General features: G+C 37.3%; 1 protein-coding gene across 11 annotated transcripts in view; it reads right to left on the bottom strand.

Annotated features, from left to right (window-relative positions):
* Positions 1-552: 552 nt before the first annotated feature.
* ARFGAP1 (ADP ribosylation factor GTPase activating protein 1) overlaps positions 553-22,683 on the bottom strand; it is a 30,097-nt gene continuing 7,966 nt past the window's right edge. Inside the window, exons 3-14 of one of the 11 annotated variants that reach the window (XM_038749948.1) lie at positions 22,470-22,579; positions 21,896-22,067; positions 19,773-19,873; positions 19,045-19,134; positions 18,340-18,436; positions 16,620-16,676; positions 15,274-15,306; positions 13,772-13,801; positions 11,640-11,696; positions 8,537-8,596; positions 6,111-6,187; positions 553-5,033 (exon numbers count right to left, since the gene is read on the bottom strand). In XM_038749948.1, the coding sequence (XP_038605876.1) occupies positions 4,676-5,033; positions 6,111-6,187; positions 8,537-8,596; positions 11,640-11,696; positions 13,772-13,801; positions 15,274-15,306; positions 16,620-16,676; positions 18,340-18,436; positions 19,045-19,134; positions 19,773-19,873; positions 21,896-22,067; positions 22,470-22,579 (1,242 nt within the window). In that variant the 3' untranslated portion in view covers positions 553-4,675. The remainder of the gene's footprint in view (positions 5,034-6,110; positions 6,188-8,536; positions 8,597-11,639; positions 11,697-13,771; positions 13,802-15,273; positions 15,307-16,619; positions 16,677-18,339; positions 18,437-19,044; positions 19,135-19,772; positions 19,874-21,895; positions 22,068-22,469; positions 22,580-22,683) is intronic. The other 10 variants (XM_038749950.1, XM_038749949.1, XM_038749951.1 and 7 more) reach the window with 10 other exon arrangements.

Below are 22,683 nucleotides of genomic sequence, written 5' to 3'. Positions count from 1 at the left end.
GGTTCAAATCCCGGTTCTGCCACTTGTCAGCTGTGTGACTTTGGGCAAGTCATTTAACTTCTCTGTGCCTCAGTTCCCTCATCTGTAAAATGGGGATTAAGACTGTGAGCCCCATGTGGGACAACCTGATCACCTTGTATCCCCCCAGCACATAGAACAGTGCTTCGCACATACTAAGCGCTTAACAAATACTGTCATTATTTTTATTATTTTTTTTTATTCCCACTTTATTACAATGTACTTTCCCAAGCACCTAGGACAGTGCTCTGCAGTTAAGTGCTCAATAAACGCAATTGATTGATTATGGCTTTTCCCTCTCCCAATCACTTCTCTCATTTCCTGTTCATTCCCTAGAGCTCCTTTAACTGAATTTGGCAATAGCACTCTAATGATGTTGCTGAGCAATGAACTAAATACACCGGATTTGAGGTCATTATTTGATTGACTTTGCGGTATCCCATACACATCTGTAAGATCTGCATCAATGGCAATATTTACTATTGGTTTTGCTGACCTAAACCATGGTTTCTTAGGATTCACTCAAACACTTCATCTATTTCTCTTTGCTTTATTTTAATTCTCATTTAAAAGATGACACTGCAGTTTAAGTCCAATAGCACTCTTACATTACAGAGTTACTAGTCACCGAAATTTTCATGTCCTTGCACAACACAAACATATCAGGAATATTAAAGTTACAGCAACTCCTCCTCCAAATACATTTAAATCACTCAGCTGACATTTAAAAGGCAAGAGTGGTACTCTTCTGTCACACCCTATAAAGCCACCTTGGACCCACTCTATTCCAGCACTTTGGAAACCGGATCAACCCCTTCTTGACGGCTAATACAAATACCCTGATATCTTTTTGTTCAAGGCGGTACATAACTTCTTGTAAAATCCTTTTGTCAGCTACTCAGATCACGAAAAGGAACACTGTATCTTTAAATCTGCTTCCCGGATTAGACAACAAAGGAGGGGAGGGTGTTCAACTACATTTAAGATATTGCACTGATTATTATTACACTAACAAACACATCACCTACCGGAGGAATGTTACAATGTCTGGACTGGAAAACAAAAAAGCAGCAGCATTATCCTTCAGATCCAATGATGGAGGGGAATAGGTCAAGCACTTGCTAAAATTTAAGAACACAGAAGAGTCCCCCCAACCTGTCACAAAAGTATGAGAGAAGAAATGTGAAACCTTAGTACTATATGACTGGCTTGGTAATGCAAGAACATAGGTGCAGCATGCCTCTAGAAAACGGCACATAATTTGAACACCTGACTACAAACTGCTTTCAGAGATTCTATGCTACTACTGGATCTATTAAAGGGAGAAACATTACTGAGCAGTAACAATGGAACACTGGTGAGTGTTAATCCATGACAGACAAGTTTGTCTTAATTAGAGCTCTCTTTGGGATACTTTACTTAACTGTAGTTGCAAGAGTTTGAATGGAACACTAAAAAAACAAGGCCTCAATCATCCAAAGGAGGATTCAAAACAATCAGCAACAGTACCACCTCTCTCATATATCCACTGCATCTCAAACCTTTTTCTGGACCTAATATCCTGCAGCCAAAGGGTCACGTAATCTTCAACCACGTAATCCATGGCCTTTTGGCCAAAACAGTTGTAAATTCCAATCAGGTCCTTTTTATTTTTCTCAGAATATTTATTAGAATGTACTCTAGAAATTAGATTGGGACTCCATGCTCAACTTATTTGGAGCTCTAAAAAGGCAACTGATTTCAAAGACTTCTCAGTCTTCAAAAGGTACATCAATTTCTTTTGTTCTTTTCTCCTCTAAAGAGAGAAGGAAATAGTGTTTCCCTTGCTTGAAAAAAAAACTGGAATAACACACACCTCATTCACTTAACTGCAGAACCCTCATTTTCTTTCCAATTGTTAAACAAACATATCCTAAAGCAATATGTAATAATGACCAGGCCTCTTACTGCAACTGTACAGCTCAGGGGCTCATTATATCCCCGGGAAACCATCACTGTCTTCAAAATGTGCCAAACTGAGGCATGAGTCTTCACCAAATTGCTGGTGAAAATAATAGTTTCCATGAAAAAAATTAAGATTTGTCAATCCTGGAAATATGAGTTAATAAAAGGGTTAAATATTAATATACACTTATGGGAATTAAGAAATGGAATGTTTCAACAAAACTTAAAAAGCATGCAAGAGAAATTATTAATTGCATTCCCTACTGCAGTAAACTGATTCAAGTCATTGACAAAACAGTAATAAAATAGGACACAGGAAGCTGAAGTGGCAATGTATTATTTTAGATAGTAACAACTTCAGCAGTAATTAGACGACCCAGCCAGGATTTTGTCAGACATGACAACTGCTACCACCACCAAACAACAGATATACTGCTAGTCTTGACTGGGAAAACAACCACTTCATATATAAGTTCCACAACACGGCTTTCAAGAACACATGCAATACTGTTTGTAAATTCTGCAGTCAAGTGATAAGAGCAAACGGGTAGATGCAAAAAGGTAAGAGGCAAAGTTATCTCATGTTAAACATGCAATTAAACTTTGATGGCTTAGGACGAAATGAGAAAAGGGGGAAATAATTAAGGCATTCCTATAGGAATTGAGATTCTTGGAAAAACTAGTGCCATTATAAGAATAGTGAACATCAGTCTTGAGATATCACTCGGCTTTGCACTTTAAGAAAGATCAAATGTGAAGAATAGAGGTGCTGGGAAGAATGATCCATAAATAAGAGTGTGCTTTAATATAGTTAGGGCAACAAGACCCTGAGTAAAACTCAAAATGAACAAACAAGAATTGGCTCATGATTAGGTTTCAATAACAACAGTGAAACAGGGGATGCCTAAAACATAGGAGGTAGAAACAACAATTGTAAAAAAAAAATTCCCACCTTAAAGTAAACAAGGCAAACAATAACTTAATTATGATGATAGAAAGAAGGTAAAATACAAGTCTACATGAAATGATGTAATTTCTTTAAAATACTAAAATCCAGGTGCAATCTGAGGCCAAAAACTGACTCGAGTTTCTATTTCGTTTGTAAGTTTACTGAACATTTTTAAGGCTCATATCCTCACTACTTACTGGCAGAAACTAAACTGGCTTACTCAGATTATCAATATCATCTCATTCTTCACTTTAAAGGTTTTCTTGGAATCTCTCAAACTTTCATAAAGTGACAGCAGTAGATGATTTTACAATTTTTTCCTAGGAGAGGAATTTTGCCCATGGCACCATGATTGAGGGTATAAATGGGTTTCACTACTGCAGTATACTAATAATGCAAAACAGTGAAAACTCTAACAGCTGCAAAATACCTAGAGAAAGGAGATAGTTCCCCTACAAAATGGGGGCTTACATCCCTGAAAACTGAATTAAGAAAAAGTTAGCTAGAGTATCTTAACTGACATGGGCACAAGCTGTTCCTTCCCCCACCACAATGTAATCTGTCCAGATATGCATGCTGTCAGAAAAACTGCCCAACAACATTCTATCCAAAACAAGAAATGAAAACCTGTGTTATGGAAGAAAAACAGAGCAGAAAGGCAGGGGAAAATAAAAGGTGCCACTGCTCAGTAATTAATGACGCAAACGCAAGGACTTCTTAGCCTGAGAGAAAATTCCACCAGTACTATTAAATTCATATGCAAAAAAATTTAACACATCTTATGACTTGATAAGTCCATGACTTAATCATTCTACGGTATCAGCACTGATTTAAAGTTCAAATATACGAAGATGAGTAAACAAAGCTCCAAGAATAGGGTTTGCATATATTTGCATCTACATTCTGTAAAATAAGATTTACAGGTGAAACAAAGAAGTAATACAGGTGAAAGAGAACGCTCCTTGCTTCTTTTTAAAGTACTAGCTTCCCATGATCAGATTCTGGAGGGTGAGCACTGGGAAAAACCTTGAAATCCTAAATGAAAGAATAAGATCACACAGGCAGTGTAGGCATTCTTAACAGCTCAATGAGGCCAGGGCAGCAAAACCTGAATGTTGGTCTTGGTATTGGTTTCTCAAATTCCAACTACCTTCAGCAATTTTTCCCTCAAGAAAGCTTTAAAATGAAGATAAACTTTTTTTAAAATTTAAAAAAGGACTGCAATATATTAATATATCTTGCATCAAAAGCATCCCCCCCTATTTCATTTCATTCAATCCTAGTAATTCAGGAAGATGGCTTCTTGAGTTGAACTATTATTTCAATAAATCTTTTTCATTTCAAAAACTGCAGTTCTTTCAGTGGCCGTTTGTTGAAAATATGCCATTTACTACCCCAGATTCTTTCTAGCACCTCATTCAAATGAATGAAGACAGGAAAAGAGACATGCAATACTGAGTCATAAGAATATGCTTGCACTGAATTTGTTTCTTTGACATGACATTTCCAGAACATTAACCAGTTTCAGATGGCACACCTATAATTGTTAGTCCTGGTGATTGGAGCACTGAGGTTCAGTTGAAACTGGCAAGAAATACCTAAAAGAAATTGTCTGTGTTCGGGCTGACAAGTTTTTGTGTGTTTTTTTTCAGGTGGAATGGAAGAAAGAATACAAAAGGCTAAAGACAACGGGCTAACCACCAAATAAATCTGTGTTGGTAATTTTTCTCATCAGCCCTCTTCCTCCACTGCAGAGGCAGAGTCCTACCAGTTCTGATTATCCCAACCTTCATCAGTTGCTGCTGATGCTTTGGGGGCCTTCTTGGGGCCTTTTTTGTTCTTGCCCTCCCCTCCTGCACCTTCCCAGGTGGTTTCCCAGTTTTCCCAGCTGTCGCTGTTACTGTTCTTGTTGTTGGAGACAGTCCCTGAACCCCAGACGTCCCAGCTATCAGAGCTCTTCTTCTCTGTGGAATTGTCCGCATATGTCCAGCTGTCGCTGCTTGGTGATTTATGGGGTTTAGATGGCTCAGAAGTTCCAAAGGTTTCCCAGAAGCTTTGATCCACAGCACTGTTCTGATAGTTCTCCCCTCTGCTGTTCTGGTAGCTTTTGCCCTCAGGTGGTCTTTGGAAAGAAAGAGGAAAAAAAACAACAACTTTGTTTTCCATTTCTCTCAAACGTTTTAAAATTAAATTAGCACATTAAGAGTTTGGGTGCCTTTGGCTTTTTACCAAGTTGCTTCCCCTTGGTAGATTAGCTCGATATTTCCACGAAACACACACACAAAATTATATACCAGAATCAACGGTTATGACTAAAGCCAACAAAAGCCTTGCTAAAGTTAAGAATAGCATCATTAACCTCCTGTAAATTGGAAGGAAAAACAACCATGAACATAAATGAAGTGGTCTTTTCTCCATCAAGCCCTTAACCTTACAGAGTAGGGCGACTTATAAACTGAGAAAGCAGATGACCTGGAGTTTGCAAAGTTGATCCTAGGCTTGGGGTGTTACCTCACCCCACAAATATACCAAGAAAACAACTTTTTCCCAAACCTGTATGCAACAAACTGCTATGGAGTTGACCACCTGCTCCCCCACTTCAATGGTATTACATTAGATTCAGTCACCTGGCCCTCTCCAAAGCTATACAAGGGAGGCCTTGTAGACACTGAAAGAGTGACCAATAATGTTCTTCTCTGGTTTGCAGCCTCAGCAATCTATGGGTTTTGGACACAGCTGAGGCCTCTAGCACCACATAAAATAGATGTTCAATAAATACTACTGACTGACACCAGTATGCTCCAAGCTCACCCAATTATCCCTCACCCACTTTTTTCCTTTCCTCTCCTGTTGCTCCTCTCCATGCTGGATGCCCTCAAGTTCTCACCTCCCTTAGGACCCAACAAGAACCACAAATGGTAACTGCGGGAGCAGGTCAAAACCGAATCTCTAGTTGCTATCATCACAGCCAACATGGCCATTGTAGCCAGGGGCTTCTTCTTGGAAAATGGGAGAGCATGTTCAACCTTCTAGGCTAAGTGCACACCCAATATGTGCATTTGGTGTGCTTTGGTGGTCTCTGAGAGAGATATCATTTCACTTTTGCATTAAAGAAACTCTTGGGAAAGTATCTATAATCAGTTGAGGAAGAATGCCCAAAGAAAGGGGGTCATGAAATTAGAAGAAAACAGAAATGTACCTTTCTGTAGAGTCATCTGTTTTCCCTGAAAAGAAGGTAGTGACATCTCGCCATCCCTTACTGCCAACACCCTGAACCTAAACAGAGGCAAAGAATGTGTTATATCTCAGCTATTATTTTGTACTAGTTTGTGCTCACTCAGAAGGGCTACAATATTCAACAAATTAAAAAGAATTTCTGCAGTACCAGACTGCCCCAAAATATAATGCTTCAAAATAAAAGGATAATCTTATAAAATAAAATAAAAAATTGATAAATGTATTATATTTTCATAACCTCTATTGAAAACTTTGTTGTTCTCTTCATGCCTGCTCCCATCAATGTCTCTCTTCTAATTCTTGCCTCCAGTGGCACGTGCGCACACACAAGCACACATCTGTGCATGCACACACAGTACTGTAGCTCAACACACTAAACTAAAAATGGGCCTTGGGCAACCTTTCTTCAGCTCCTGGAAGCACCCTATTTTCCTTTCCAGGGCTCCTGCAACTGAAGGAGAGTTCTATGGGGGAGACCCACAGGCTCATGTCCCTCCTTATTCATCTTGAAGGTAAGAAAAGTACCTGGGAGTGGGTCCTTGGATCAACTGAGACCACACACCAGAGTTCCTTGCTGCCATGATGAGTCACTATGGGACCCGTCAAAATAAAAAGATGGTAAAACGTAGGTACTAATAAATGCCTAAGTCCCTAATACCAAAATTACCTAATAACCATAATGATGGTAAGCTAGTATGACACCTACAGATTTCCCCAGCAGCCATTCAAGTTCCACTCAGGAGAAATTCATGTCATCTTCACCAGGGATCCAACTGATTCAAAAGTCACCTTGGAGAATAACAGCTACTATAAACGGCATTGCCTAATGGAAAGAACAAGACCCTAGAAGTTAGAGGACTTGGGCTCTACACCCAACTCTGCTACTTGCCTGTTTGAGGCCTTGGGCAAGTCAGTCCACTTCTCTGTGCTTCAGTTTCCTCAGCTGTGAAATGGGGACTCGATACCTGTTCTCCTACTTAGGCTGTGAGCCCCACACGGGACAAAGATTGCATCTGACCTGATTAGCTTGCATCTAACCCAGTACTAAGCTCAGTGCTTGGAATAAAGTGCTTCACAAATGCATCAACAATAGCAAATAAGATAATGATGGTATTTGTTAAGTGCTTACTACATGCCAAGCACTGTTCTAATCACTGGGGTAGGTTGCCCCACGAGGCTCACAGTCTTAATCCCCACTCTACAGATGAAGTAACTGAGGTGCAGAGAGAAATTAAGTGTCTTGCCCAAGGTCACACAGGAGACAAGTGACAGAGTCGGGATTAGAACCCACATACTCTGACTCCCAAGTCCGTGATCTTACCACTAGGCTATGCTGCTTCTGTGGAGACAACAAAGAGCCAAGAGCCAGAGCCACACCAATCAATCAATCAATCGTATTTATTGAGCGCTTACTGTGTGCAGAGCACTGTACTAAGCGCTTGGGAAGTACAAGTGGCAACATATAGAGACAGTCCCTACCCAACAGTGGGCTCACAGTGATTTGCCCCAGATATTTTCCTAAGCTTAGGAATGGGCCATGGGCCGAAAGTCTGCTTCTTTACCTACTCCTCAACTGTACGGGAGAAAAGTAGCAAGCTGTTCTATTTAACAAAGAGGATATAAAATTAGAAATGTGTTATATTTCTATAAGGCATATATCATTACAATGCCCTCTTTGACAGCTGAACTTTATAACAGCTGATTTTAGTTGTTCAGATTAAAACGTAGTTTTTAGCCAAGTTGTCTTGACCAAAATAAAATATGCCAAAAATGCCTAATGCAATCTTACTAGAAAAAAACCCATATTTGTTCAGTTAAAAACAGCCTAAAGAGGAAACAATAGAGTAGGAGTTGGAGGAGAAAAAGACTGGTTCAATCACAAAGGAAGAACAGGCACAATCACAATATTAAGTTAAATATTAACTATTTAAAATTAAAACTTGTTCCATGTGACAAAAAACCTTGCAAGTCACACCTTAAATAGGAACTACGAGCACTTACCAAGTGACAAATCAATGGCAGCATAAGAGTAGAAGAAAAAGAGGCAAGAGGTGTTAATAACTTTTAAAACTTCATAGTCTAAGCTATCTCCATATTCTATAAATACACAAGAATAGTTTGATATACAATATCATTTTACACCAAGGAAATTGCTTTCTGGTGCATAGAAAGCAAGTGTTTATTTATGCCCCTAAGATGTTAACAAATGAAGTTGTTTCACAGTATCAGCGATGCACACTCCATTTGCATCTGAAACACACTGTTAGAAGAAAATGGATTAAAGCAACAAATTTCCCTTTTGCATGTGGTTTCTGAATTGTGTAAAAGTGAATATGGAGATTGGCTTAATGTTTTTGCCTGCTACTGTTCAGGCAAGACCTTCCATACCTTAGTCGCCAAATGAGATACCCCACTGGAAACATCATCAAAAATCTTTCCCTCCTTCACCTAAGTGAATCAAAATGTCTGCAGTTAGGAAACAAAACAGTAAAAAATGCTTCCACAGGACAGATTAATATGAAAGCTTCGAAGACAGTATAATCCCATAAGGTATAATATTTCTATGTGTTGATGGAGATGCAAAATGGCAGTTTTCTCAGTCCAAGACACTTTAGACAATTCTGCTGGAGACTCTGTGAAATATATACCACTGGTTTACTATTAGCTTCTCAACATTTATGCACCACACCAATTATAAGTAGCTCAACACAGGTAGGTATTCATCTGTCATTCTCATGTTGTACCAAGTCCTCTTGGACAAGAAGTTTAAAAAATATTTTAAACGTAAAGTCTAAACCAACTGGCACTTACACAAAGCCATGAAGTCTATGTTTTTGACACTATCCAGTTCTGCCATAACACATGTTTTCACTACATATTTGAATATAACACGATGACAAATTTGGAAAATGTTTTTCCAACAACACATGCCTGTCTGGATACAGCATGACATGGTGGAGGAAGAAGCAGTTTTGTGCATGCACATAGTACTGGACATGAGGTATTACAACACAGGTTTTCTTTAACATACAAATCCCACATTATGATAATCTGTACAGAATTTCTAATAATTATATATATGCAAAACTAGAGTCTTATAATACCCAATAAGTTAACTGAATTAAAACCACAATTACAGACAAATGAATTGTGGAAACCAGTTATGAGCAAAGCCAAAAAGGCTAAACTGACACAAATTTGTGCTCAGAGCCATCTGTCAGTGACAATTCTGCAGTGCAAATAACAGAAGAGATACCGGAAAAATTAACAAATTATAGCCTTCTCCTAGACCATACTGTAGATAATAACCTTAAAAGCATTGGTCATAAAAGACTTCTCTATCAACTCAGACATTATTACAGGGGAAAAAACCCCCATAAAAACCCATAAACCAGTTGTGATGCCTTTGCTAGTTTTTTATTTTGAATGTGAATGTTGACAAGAATAATCCATGCCAACAGCCTAGCACTTCTATACTACAAGTGGATCATTATAAATAGTCCCAAGTCCACTTTACCAAATCAAGGTCAGGCCTGAGTGATTTCTTGAGTACCAAAGCACTTATTCTCCATGACGACCTGGAGTCAGATCAGGTTTCAACTCCTAACTCCATCCAATTGCCAAGCTACTCAAGGTTCAACCACAGCTCTGGGGCATTAGAAACAGGCTGGGGTTAGACCTACTACTCATAAGATCCCTACAGTATGGGTAATAATGGGTAATAATGGTAACTGTTCTGAATACAGACTGTTCTGAATATAGACCTTAAAGTGCTGAATCCTTGAACATACAAATTCAGCGACTAGCTAGACCTTAATATAGAATTTGATAACGTCATGTTCATATTTAGAGAAAAATCAAATGATTACCCTGAAGATAAGACACTAAGAGCTTATTTATTTTTCAAAGATCTGTTAGTCAACTTCACCTCTATTCCCATTTAAGAGGAAGAACTACTTCAGTGATTATCCAATGTTTTCAGGTGACAACTTAGTAGCTGCTAAAATGCTAAAAACAGAGACAACTAGAACAGGTAAAAGAAAAAGCATCATGCAGGACAGCCACAAGGACAATTAGACATTCACATGCATTTTAGATCTCATTCAAATTTGAAAGAAATGTGATACATAAAAAAAATTTCAAAACTGAATTTAAAAATGACTGAGCATGATATTTAACACATCTTCAGTGTGTTTAATTACAATGATTGGGATGAAGCATTATCCCCTTTCTAAACTGCACTTTTTCTGATCATAATACACTAATAAGTGCAAGTGTTCCATTCAAAAGCAGAGCCACAGGGCAACGTTTTCAAGGGGGTGCACTACTCAAACATTTCCTAACTTCCAGCAGATATTTGAAGGTTGTGATGAGTTGGGCTAAACCTAGCAAGGCTGGCAAATTTTGAGGGAGAAGATGGACACAAACATAAAGTTTGGAGGGGTATTAAAAACAAAAAACAAAATTCTGGCACAGATCAATGGATTATCAGCTCAGAATCCTTCACAAAAAGGGACAAAGAGCTGTGGTGATACGATTATTCTCCTTGAAATGACATCAGTTCTCATGGTTATGAATGGGCCATCTGTCATCTCTAAGTTTTCCCTTTACAGACCTCTCATATACAAATGCAATGAAATCCATCTTGAGTCCTTTTGATGTCAGTTGATCAGAAAAATACATCGCGTTCCCCTGGGGAATGCTTGCCTGTGGGTGGGAATAGTTTTTTAAGAGTGCAATGGAGGTAATTTTAGCAGCTAGTTGCTGTTATACCTCCTACTCTCCCCACAAAGTATGATCTAGTTTGCGAGTCACTGGGCATTTACCTAATTTTCACCTAGGCTAGCTTGAGCCAGGCTTCAATTCTAAAAATAGGACAGAGAATACCCATATTCTCACAATTTCTCATATTAACAATTACCAGCATTAACAATTACTACACAGGCAACTTGGTAGGGTCTGTGGGGAATTTGGAATAAAAAGGGCACAACGTCTCCAGAATTAACTACTTTGTTGTTTTTCCAATAATGAGTGCTCTCAGTAGGTACCTAATAGTAAAAATTCTTATATATAAAATAATCAGTTCCTCCCAACTCGAGCTCGTTGTGAGTAGAAAATGTTATTGCATATTGTTGTATTGTACTTTCCCAAGTGTTCAGTACATTGCTCTACACATAGTAAGTGCTTAATAAATACGACAATGAATTAGCTATTGAAAAAGTAATCCCCACATACTATTCTGAGGGGAGAAATGTAAAGCAGAAAAAAATAAAGGCTCATCATGGAAATTTTAGGGATGGAGGATATACGGAAAACACTGCAACACAAATACACTAAAATGATACCATAAACATTTGATACAACTGATCCTGAATACATATGGTACATTTAGATGGAAACTAAGTACTACAGCTAACTATGGAAGAACAGTATCAAAAACAAACTTCCTAAAGAACAGTGAGGATTTAAACCATTTGCTTTTAACAGTTACCTTTTCCTGTGCAGGTTTGAGAACATTTTCATTTAAACTGTGACCTAACTCTGAGGCCTATTTAAAGCAAAACAAAACAAAAGTCAGTTTTTTTTATTAATTATAGCCAACATATAAGTGTGCTGCACTCCCCAAGAACACAGAACAGAAAAGCCCCAAACCTTAGAAGCTTTGCCTTATCGAAGCAACTGAAGGAAAAGGTTAAAGCACATTCAAAATAACACTTAGAAGTCATTTTAGAGGGAAAAAACTAAAATGAAAGCCAAAATAATTCTCACATAAAGGCATAAGGCCCACAAATTGAGGAGCTGGACTTTTGGGCTTGAAGTGACAGCAAAGGCAAGCACAATCTCCAGTCCTGAGCAAATTTCAGACTGCTTCTTTGCTAAGCTTTAAAGTCATAAAGAAAATTTCAAACAGAAATGGCACATTAACACAGACAATTCAAAAATAAGGAATTTTGAACTAAGATCTAATTGTAACCTTTCCTGTTGATTATGATTACCATCAGCCAGAGGTCTCTTCAGCACTTAAGAATTACATCCCAGTAATTTGGGAAGGGGCATACAGGAATATTTTCTAAATCCTTGTTACTAAGGCAAGAACAATTCATGGCTAAATCAAATGTGTTGTTCATTCCATTATCTGTAAAACATGAAAATATCTGTGGGTTCTAAATGTTTGGTCCTAAATTACATGGCACCATTCCTTAGGATGAAAACACCTAGTCAGTTCTGACATGTGTTTTCAAAAGTTTGGATACAAGACTACTGGTGAATTAGGAAATGCTCTTCTGACAACACCCAGCTGGCTGGATACAATGAAATACAGTGATGCACAAAAAGGCTGTGCCACATATAATTACACTGAAAACTGTGTGATTGCCACATCCCAATTTCTCCTTAATGTACGGACATTCTCCACATTGAAGGAGAACTGACTATTGGATAACTACATATACTCATCACTGAAATAATCCACTGTTTGTGCAAAGGTGAACAACTCTATATAAGGGATAAAAGGGTCAATGATAACTCTCAGAGAAGAGCTATGTAGACATTAACATCCACACAAAGGAAAGACAAGTCTAGTACTTGCAACATCAACCATAAATCTCTAGTGCTCCCCTCATTAACCTGCATGGTACTCTTATTTGCACCCTAAAATTGAACCCTGGTTTAAAGAGGTCCAGGTTCCGTAAGAAGCAACTGCATGATATTGCATGAGAGTCTATCAGTCATTCCTAAAAAACTTCTGAAAGGCTCAGGTGAGGCATTTGAAAACTGACTTCATGAGCAGGGATACAAAATGTTCATCTCCTCACTACTTCATGGCACACGCAAATTCTAGAATATAGATTTCAACTCTCCAACTATGAGGATTCTTTTCCCCAAAAGTCATAATATGGGAGTTTTTCAAAATTTTAAAGTCACTGGGTCTGGATGCTCTTATATAAGGTTGGGTTGCTCTACCTGGCCTTCTTACCCCAACCTCTATTTCACATTACTCTGGATAGGCTGTGTGAGCAGAAGTTGTGGTACTGTGATGACTTTACATGTACATCATTGTATCTATGGGACCTGAAGTCCCAGCAATCCAGAGAGACCTCAAATATATTCATCCCATTAAGGACCTTGGGTTCCATGTTCAAGTTTCTCTGTCTACTCTGGATCAGGTCCCCTAAACCTCCACCGATAACTACCTATTTCTGAGGCCCCCTTCATTAAGAGCTAGCCAAAGAGAGAGGGAGGGAGGGAGGAAGGATGGGGAGGAACTAAAGCACGGGTACTGGTAGTTGCCTAAGCATCCCAAACTGATGCTTCAAGCTCCTATAACCTTAGGATTTTGGAGCCACATTAGATAGGTGAAAAAATTTCAGGCCTCATAAGGCTCGAGATAATAGAGTCACTGTTAATTTTATTTCATGTTATTACACATGGAAGCATGAAAATCTTTAATTTTTTCTTAGTCAACCAAGTTCAAAGACATTATAGTATTAGCCATAATAGTTTTTACACGATGAACAAAACTGTAAAAAGCTACAAAAATGAAACAGCCCAACAGTAATAAGCACATAGTCTACACAACAGCGACAAAGGGCCCATGCACAACAATATATGTGAGGGCTTTACCGGCTCTGGCTGCTGCTTGTAGCCCCAGAACTTTAACCAGACAGCACAAGAAAGTGAGGGTGATGGGAAAAGAGAGAAAGAAAGAGAGCAAGGAAGGGAGAAGCAGCTTTTAGCAAAAATCAGAAGCATTACACAGGCAGGTTTTGTAGTGTGATCCATTTCCAATAGAAGTGTCTACAAAAATGAAAAGCTGATCTATAATTGTGATGAATTTCTTAATGGAAATTAAACTGAGTCACTAAAATTAAACACATTCCTACAGTAAACTAACCAGTTTTAAAATCTGGAATGTGCAAACACAGATATTAACAGTTAGATTCTACTGCTATAATGGAGGCTCAAAAATAAGAACAACAGCTCCATGAGGATTCTCGTCAGTAGACTTTAGTCACTACATTTAATACTCTACTTGCATATGCACACTTGTTCTAAAGGGACATTATATAAAGACACACTATGTAAGTGGGAAATAACTTCTGCCAAATGCGTATTTCATATTATGAATAGTGTACAGGAAGAAATGGAAGTTAGCCTTGGCTGAAATTCATCTTCACCTCATTCAAGCCAGGAGGTAAGCATTTGGAGTGTGAATCGGTAACTGGGAGGTGACAAATGCACCTCTGGACAAGTAAACTGTCTGCACAACTTAATTATTCAGTTTAAAATCCAATAGACTAAACATCTATTATCTACAGCAGATTCACGTGGAATAGCATCAAAATAAAAATCCCTGACATATTTAGCCCTTTATTTTCCTCATACACTATGACAATTCATTTTTGTCTTAGAATCGCACATGAGAAATTTTGTTTATAGGAATACTTCATGTGTAAAACTACAATACAACTTCTACAATCAAATGCTCAGAAGTACGACTGTGTACCACTTGGTTGAAAGTCAAAGTTCTGTCTAGGTAGCAAAGAACGTGCATCTTTTCACATGGGACAATGCTACAATGGCTTCAAATAGTCTCATTTGGTTAAATATGGTGTTAAATTTCAGTTCATGCAATGCATTAAACACATGCAGTCTATTAATACACTTGATTAAAGGTCTTCGTAAAACCCAAGCAGCATGCTCCCTTCAAGAGCAAACATAAAATTCTATGTCCTGATAGTCTACAATGTGCTGTGATATTTTCACAAAATTGGCTGCAATACCATAACATTAAAAAAAAAATTGTTTTAATTGCCATTGAGCATAAGGTTTATAAATTACTTAACTAGTACAGCAAGTATTTTACCCCATCACCTGACCTTTCACTGGAGACCATGAAGAGTGGTTTGAGCACTACATTCCATTAAAAATGAAACACAGAAGTAAAACTTTTAATAAAAAATTTCCCTTGCTACAATCGACTCCTCCAGCTATAAATGCACCTCATCTAAGGAGAGGAGGACTAATATGGCTTGCAGGATATCAAATTATTCATAAAATTAATGGAAAATCCTGAAATTGTCCAATTTTTTCTGAAAAAGACACAGAATCTGTTTTTCCATTACCTTTTGACTTGCTTGAGATCCAAATTTTGTAGCCTAAATGGAAAGATACAAACATATGTGCTTTTTTCTTCATCGATGATCTTTCCCCAATAAAAGCAACCTGCTCAGCAACAGAATATGATTTTTTATTTGCTCATATATAAACTGAAGTTGAACTATTCAAATCAGATTTCCAATAGCATATAAAATGCTGAGATTGTAATTCTGTCAGCAGTAACCTTAGCAGCATGGTTTCTAGTGATACCTTTATGTGGATTTTAAATAAATTCATGTTACTGCTAGTTTAGCTAACAGTAGCTATGTCTTTTTAAGCAACCCCCAAAACCAGAAATATAGCAAAAATAAATCAGTTACAGACTGTTATAGTATTGCGGTTATAGTACGTTAAGCACTTACTACGTGTCAAGCATTACTTTAAGCGCTAAGGTAGATTAGTCAGTTAGTCATGTTGGCCACAGTCCCAATTAGGGCTCATAATTTAATTTAAATAGGAGGGTAAACAGGTACTGAATTCCCATTTTACAGTTAAGGAAACTAAGGAACAGTGAAGTGACTTGTTCAAAACCACACAGCAGGAAAGTGGCAGAGCCAGTATTAGAACCCAGGTCCTCTGACACTAAGCCCAGCTCTTTCCACTAGGCCAAAATGCTGCTCAAAGATAAATACATTTTAGCTTTAATTCAGCAATTTTGGCTAACTCCTTATCCTCCTACCTTGTTATTTTCTGGATTCTGACTTTATTTTTACTTTTACAATGCTTTTTTGGCTGCAGCCTCAAAAAGAATTTGGTTTCTTTGGAAAGTGTTAAAAGTACAAATTAGGTGTGAATGTGCTGCTACATTACGTACATTACATTTCTTTCAGAAATAAGCCTTCCAGGTTCACTGTCACATTAATCGTTGGCAGTGATTTATTTTTATCCAGATATCCTGGCCTTCTTTTTAGCAAGTTGTAATTCGTACTTTTTCAACCTCTGCAAACTTCACAGGAATGTTAAATCTCGGTGGAGGTAACTCAAATTCCCTTTTGGGTCTATGCTCAAAATAATACCTTCAACTGGATTTCAAGTCACACAACAATTGTGCCTATTTCTCCACGTGAACTAAAGTACTATTCATTTTGTTTTAGGTACAACTATTTTAAATTTAATCAATTCCTTTTATTATAAGTTCAGAGAAATGGCCTTTGTATTTGCTAAATCTATAAAATATCAAGAATCCTAGCCAACTATAATAACCTTGTAAAAAAAGTTTTATAAGGAAGCTAAATCTAATTGACTGTCAGTCTTGTGACGAAATATATGAGCTTTTCACAGTCCGTTCCATACTTTGGCGATATTTACTTACACCTTCTTTAGCAGCTGAGGCAAATTTGCTTGCCCCAGTTGTAAAACTGCTCCAACCCTAAAAGATACAATAAAAAGTATTTCTTATTTAGGTAAAATATTTAACAAACATCAAGATTTTCTCATTTTATAATTACTTGGTAGTATTTAATGTTTCAGAGTGCAAATCCTACCCTATAAAACTATATGGTACATATGGCAAAATGATCACAGAAAGTAACTGTTGAGTAATATCGATTACTCTAAAGGAGAATGCTTTAAACAGTACTTTCGTACACTATTTATGCTTTCAATATCTCTTTCATAATTACAACGGAGAAAAATAAAGATCTTGTTGTGTGATGCATCCTTCTTAGTAATATTACTAAGGTTCAGTGCCAAGGTAGCAAAGATCAAAAATAGGTTCATTTAGAAGTTACAGGATTAAAATACAAATATAAGATTTTAATGTAAATATCCTTGGGCTTCTACCTCCTTAAGCAATTCAGAAGCATCATTAATGGTGCAACTTTAGCTAGTTAAAAGCAGGAATCTCTGATCCCTTTTCCCAAATTAATTTTTTTCCCACAAAACTGAAATTTTATGAGTTTTTTTGCAAAGAATGAGAATCTGAGAACTGTGTCTAAAAAATAAAGATGCATATACCCATTCTTAAACACTGCATGATTTTCATTATCCTTGATGTATTATTCACTCATTCAATCATATTTATTGAGCGCTTAATGTGTGCAGAGCACTGTATTAAGTGCTTGGGAAGTACAAGTCAGTAACATATAGAGACAGTCCCTACCCAACAACAGGCTCACAATCAAGAAGGGGGAGACAGACAACAAGACTATTATTTTTATGGTATTTGTTAAGCACTGAATATGTGTCAAACATTGATAAAAGCACCGGGGTAGATACAAGTTTATCAGGTTGGAAATCATATTTCTGATTAGGCAATGTTAAAAAAGCACTGCTCTCTAATAAAGGAGTTTTTAAAGGCATTTTAAAAATTACTCATATTTCTATTTTTCACAGGTTCCAACAAAACAATATGCAACTGTCTTATAACTTGCCAGTTTCTTTCTTTCTGAAAAAAAATTTGATAACCACTTAGTGTCAGGCACTGTACTAAGTACTGGGGTAGATAAAAGACAATCAGGTTGGACGCAGTCCATCTCATATGGGGCTCACAGTCTTAATCCCCATTTTACAGATGAGGTAACCATGGCACAAAGACGTGACCTGACCAAGATCATACAGCAACCGAGTGGCAGAGCCGGGATTAGAATCCAGGTCCTCTGATTCCCAGGCCCCAGTGCTTTTCAGAAGAAGTTTAGGGGGTACTTTAAGTTATCCTCAGAAAAAGTTGATAAGAAATGCAAAAGTTAACTTTAAGGATGCTAGGGATGATTAGAAATAAAAATAATAACTGTGGTGTGTGTTAAGTGCGTACTAGAGGCCAAGCACTGTATTAATTGCTGGGGTAGATGCAAGATAATCAGGGTGGATGCAGTCGTTGTCTCACTTATGGCTCATAGTCGAATTGGGAGGGAGAACAGGTATTCAATCCCCTAGAATAAATAGAATTAAAGATTCTGAAGCCACTGGATTAAATAGACATATCAACTATGGTTTCTGTCAGTTTTAAGTGCCTGAATTTTGCTTTGCATATGAAAGAGCACCAAGTCTCTAGACTCGGTCAGAAGAGAGAGTCAAGAAGAGGATTTCCTTACCGAGTACAGGGATGACATGGCATTATTGAGGAAGTCATCATCTTTTCTCTGAGGGGGCACTGTGTTACCAAACCCAACATAGCGATTCTCTTGGCCTCTGAACCATTAAACATAAACAGATCCAAGTGATTAATTTTTGGTACAAAAAATATTACCTGGCAAATTCATAACATTTGGGGAAGGGGAGGGTCAAAGGCATCAATTATACTAGAAACAAGACAGCAAGTACTGCTTCAAATTCAGTCATCCAAGTATGAACTTTCGTGAAATTTATGTCAAAGAATATGCATTTTCCTGATCATTTAGCACAAAGAAACTCTACTTCTGCTACCTACTGATCTCATTTGCTAAGCATTATAACAGAAATAGATAGCTTTACTCTAGAGGCATTAGGCTACTAAAATTCACTTACAAGCCAGGAAGGGAATTAAAAGTAGTTATCTTCTTCCAACCTTTGTTTATGCTATGCTGAAACAAGTTGCAATACATATTATTTTCTGATTCCACAGTACAGTGAAATAGTATTTCATTCTCACACAACCCCCTCTAGTGAATTTTAATTTACTGCACTCTAAAAACATGGTGCATTATGGTACTATGTAAAGGAAATAATTTAGTTCTGGCCCACTGGTATGCAGAGCTCCCTCATGACACAGAAGTAAACAAAAATATATTTATTTGCACGTAAGTCTCAAGAAAATTTACCCTTGATAAGAGTTGATATCATCATTCAACCAGTCTTCAAAGGCTTTATCTGAAGAGGCAGTTGCATTTTGAGATTGGCCAGCAGAACTACTGAAATAAAGGATGAAAGGTTAATGAGACTACACAGGACAAAAAAGGAGAAAATTCACAGAGTAAACAGAAACAGGTTAATATTGTTTATAAGTAGCTACACAGTACCCCAAGTCACATCTGAATTTTTTCCAAAAGGTATGTTTAAGAGCACAATATAGTTACACACAGTAAGTCCTCAATAAATACCACTGCTTAACTGTGACCAAAACAGTCCAATTTTCACAGTGTTTCTGCTGAGAAAGGAATATCTGATAAAATGATAAAGGAAGCAGAAATACTGAAAAGCAAAAAAAAAAATTGATGGATAACAAAGTATTCTGAGGTTCAAGAACTGACCTCAGGTGAAACAACTCAAAGCAAATAAAGGATTGTGTCTACAAATATCTGAAGGGATTTTTGAAGGGGTTTTTTTTGTTTTGTTTTTTTGCCGGGGTGGGAGTGGGAATGTTAGGGGGCTATGTTCTGGGACGGAGGAAAAGTGTTTTGAAAATACAGGTTCAAGAAGAATAGACAAAAGCAATAGGGGGATTATGCAGTAGGTCTGGGGGGGTCAAAGGAGAAAACAGCAAAAATAAGCTAAAAGTAAGTAATAAGGTAAAAGATAAGGTTGAATGTGACCATACAAACATCCATACCGGTGAGCTGAAGATAGTGCCATCTTGGGCTGAGGTGGAGTCCAGTTTTGGGCAGATGATGTTTCAAGAGACCATTCTTTGCCTTCAGCTAAAGTAGCCACCTGGACAAGAGGGAAATGAAGGGAAATACAGCAACCTGAAATCGAATACACATTTAGAAACAATCCTCCTGGATAATCACTATCAGAGTTTGCTTATAGAAACTCATTTTTGTTCTAAAAACTCTGCAATGCTGCCTTCTTCTATTCCAACTGGCAAATTTCTTTAAATAATAGGACCTGCTGCTGGATTAATGCAACTCACTACCGAAGTGTTTTATCTGTTAAATGCTCACTACATGCCAGGTACCGTACTAAGCACTGGGGTAGATATAAGAATTGGGTTGAATACAGTCCCTGTTCTGTAGTATTCACAGACTAATGGAGATGAAGAACACGTATTTAATTCCCCCTACTTTACAGGCGAAGAAACTGAGTCACAGAGAGTTTAGCAGTCACACATCAGGAAAATGGCAGAGCCAGGATCAGACCCCAAGACCCCTAACTCCCAGGGCTGTACTCTATCCAGTACGCCACATTGCTTTAGTCGGCCATGATCCTAAAAGTGAAGGGATTTTAAAGCTACACATTTTTTTATTCATTATTTTACTATATTCCTACCTATCTCGTATTTTTGCATTGATTTACTCCATTTTTAAACATATGTGGTTTATAGATTCTTGAAGCATCTGTCAGAGAACCAAATTCAATGTTTCCTATGATTTCCTGTATATATGTATACAGTACAGTGCAAGTGCTTAGTACAGTGCTCTGCACATAGTAAGCGCTCAATAAATACGATTGATGATATACACATTCATACATATACATACATATACATATATATACATACATATTTCCTGTATATATGTTTGCACATATTTATTACTCTATTTATTTATTTATTTTACTTGTAGATATCTATTCTATTTATTTTATTTTGTTAATATGTTTGGTTTTGTTCTCTGTCTCCCCCTTCTAGACTGTGAGCCCACTGTTGGGTAGGGACTGTCTCTATATGTTGGCAACTTGTACTTCCCAAGCGCTTAGTACAGTGCTCTGCACACAGTAAGCGCTCAATAAATACGATTGATTGATTGATTTAACCTGATTAACTTTTATCTACCCCAGCACTTAGAACAGTGCTTGATATAGAGTAAACACTTAAAAGTACCATAATAAAAATAATATTACTATTCTCTGGGAGCTTATCCACCCACGTGAGACAACCTGATTACCCGGTATCTATCCCAGTGCTTAGAACAGTGCTTGACACACAGTAAGCTCTTAGCAAATACATAATTGTTATTACTATATAATTTAACAGTTGATCTAGTTTGTAAATTACCCTAACTTTTATTTCTAATTTGCTTTTTCTTTCCCATTTCACAGCTTATTACTACCAACACAGAGTGGGTAGGAGCAAATAGAAAGGCATGAAACTCAAACCACTCCATTTTGCTATTTAAGCGCTCAACAAATAAGATTGATTGATAGATCGATTGATTTCCCTGGAATCTCTCATCCTCAAAAATTCCCATAGTAATTGGTTAGGTCAAGTTTATTCTTTAAACTTGTGTCTGCATTCTGATAGTCTTTTCCAGAAAATAGAAAACGATTTTAGCATGCACTTGATTATTTGTGACCATACAACTTTTCTGATTCTCTTACCTAATCCTACACGCAATAAGCCTCAGTAATTCTTTGTTTCTCTAAATTACACTTCAACAGTGTGTACCAGACTTTCAATTCAATTTGTACTTTATCCATGATCTACATCCTCCATCCTGTACTGGAGATGAAGAGGAAAATAGTTTCTAGCACACAATTATAAAAAGCCATTTGTTTTGCTTACTTCTTAAAAAAAAAAAAATCAATAGTGACTCACTGGCACCCCAAGAAGCTAGGGTACCTTGAAGGGGAACACTAAGCTAGAAAACAGACAAAACTCAATAGCAACAGAGTTACACATAGCATCCTACTTGGCTCTTCTGTAAAATTTAAAACAATGAGTCTTCTGTAAGTAGAGCCTTCAAAGCTAAAAAAAAAAATCCAAAATAATGATAAGATGGCATCTGGACTTACCTTATCTCTAAAAAGAGCAGCAGCTTTGCTATTATATTTCTCATGCATTGACCAACATGGATCATAATCATCTTGAGACTCCAGGAATTCTCGAAATTTGGCATTTCCACCAGATTTCATCTTCTCTAGTTCAATGTCCTTCCATTTATCCATTGTAACAGAGCGCACAAAACTAGGAAGCAAATTACCTGATTAAACGTGAAGCTTATCCTCTAAAGGTTTCTTCAATTAATTTTTTCAAGGTTATCATAGTAGTGATCTAAGGAGAGTAATTAGGATACATTTGGAGGTGGCTATATAAAGGATGGCAGGTGATTTTAAATCACAAATATAAAAACAGGATAAGCAGTTCCATCCTGAGATGTCTCTGAAAGTTTGCTGAATCCAAAAGATACATAATGATGGTGACTGAACATAATAGGACATCTTCACACTAATTCTGTCAGTCTTTCATGGATGGCAACAATATAAATGAATCATTTCATTGCTTCTATTTAGCATTTAATTTTGGGATGCTGTGCTTGTCACTGGATACTAACTTTGTGTCATATTGTAGGTAAAACAGTCAACGCACCTAAGGTGAACTCCTAAGCCTCGGTGTTTTCCTGAGCATTCCAGGCAGATCCAAATTCCATAGGTCACACTCACCCATTGGGGATTGAATGCACCACATTCAAAACAGACCTACGAAAAGAAAACAATCCTTGACATAGTATTCTTTTAAAATTGGCAAATCAAAATAAAATTGTTTAGTCTGTTCTCTTCTACAATTAACATGTTAAAACTCA

This window comes from Tachyglossus aculeatus, chromosome 8 (genome assembly GCF_015852505.1).
Source record: "Tachyglossus aculeatus isolate mTacAcu1 chromosome 8, mTacAcu1.pri, whole genome shotgun sequence".
Taxonomy (NCBI): domain Eukaryota; kingdom Metazoa; phylum Chordata; class Mammalia; order Monotremata; family Tachyglossidae; genus Tachyglossus; species Tachyglossus aculeatus.
Note: the sequence above shows the minus strand (reverse complement) of the source record. Positions and strands in the feature narration are given on the sequence as shown.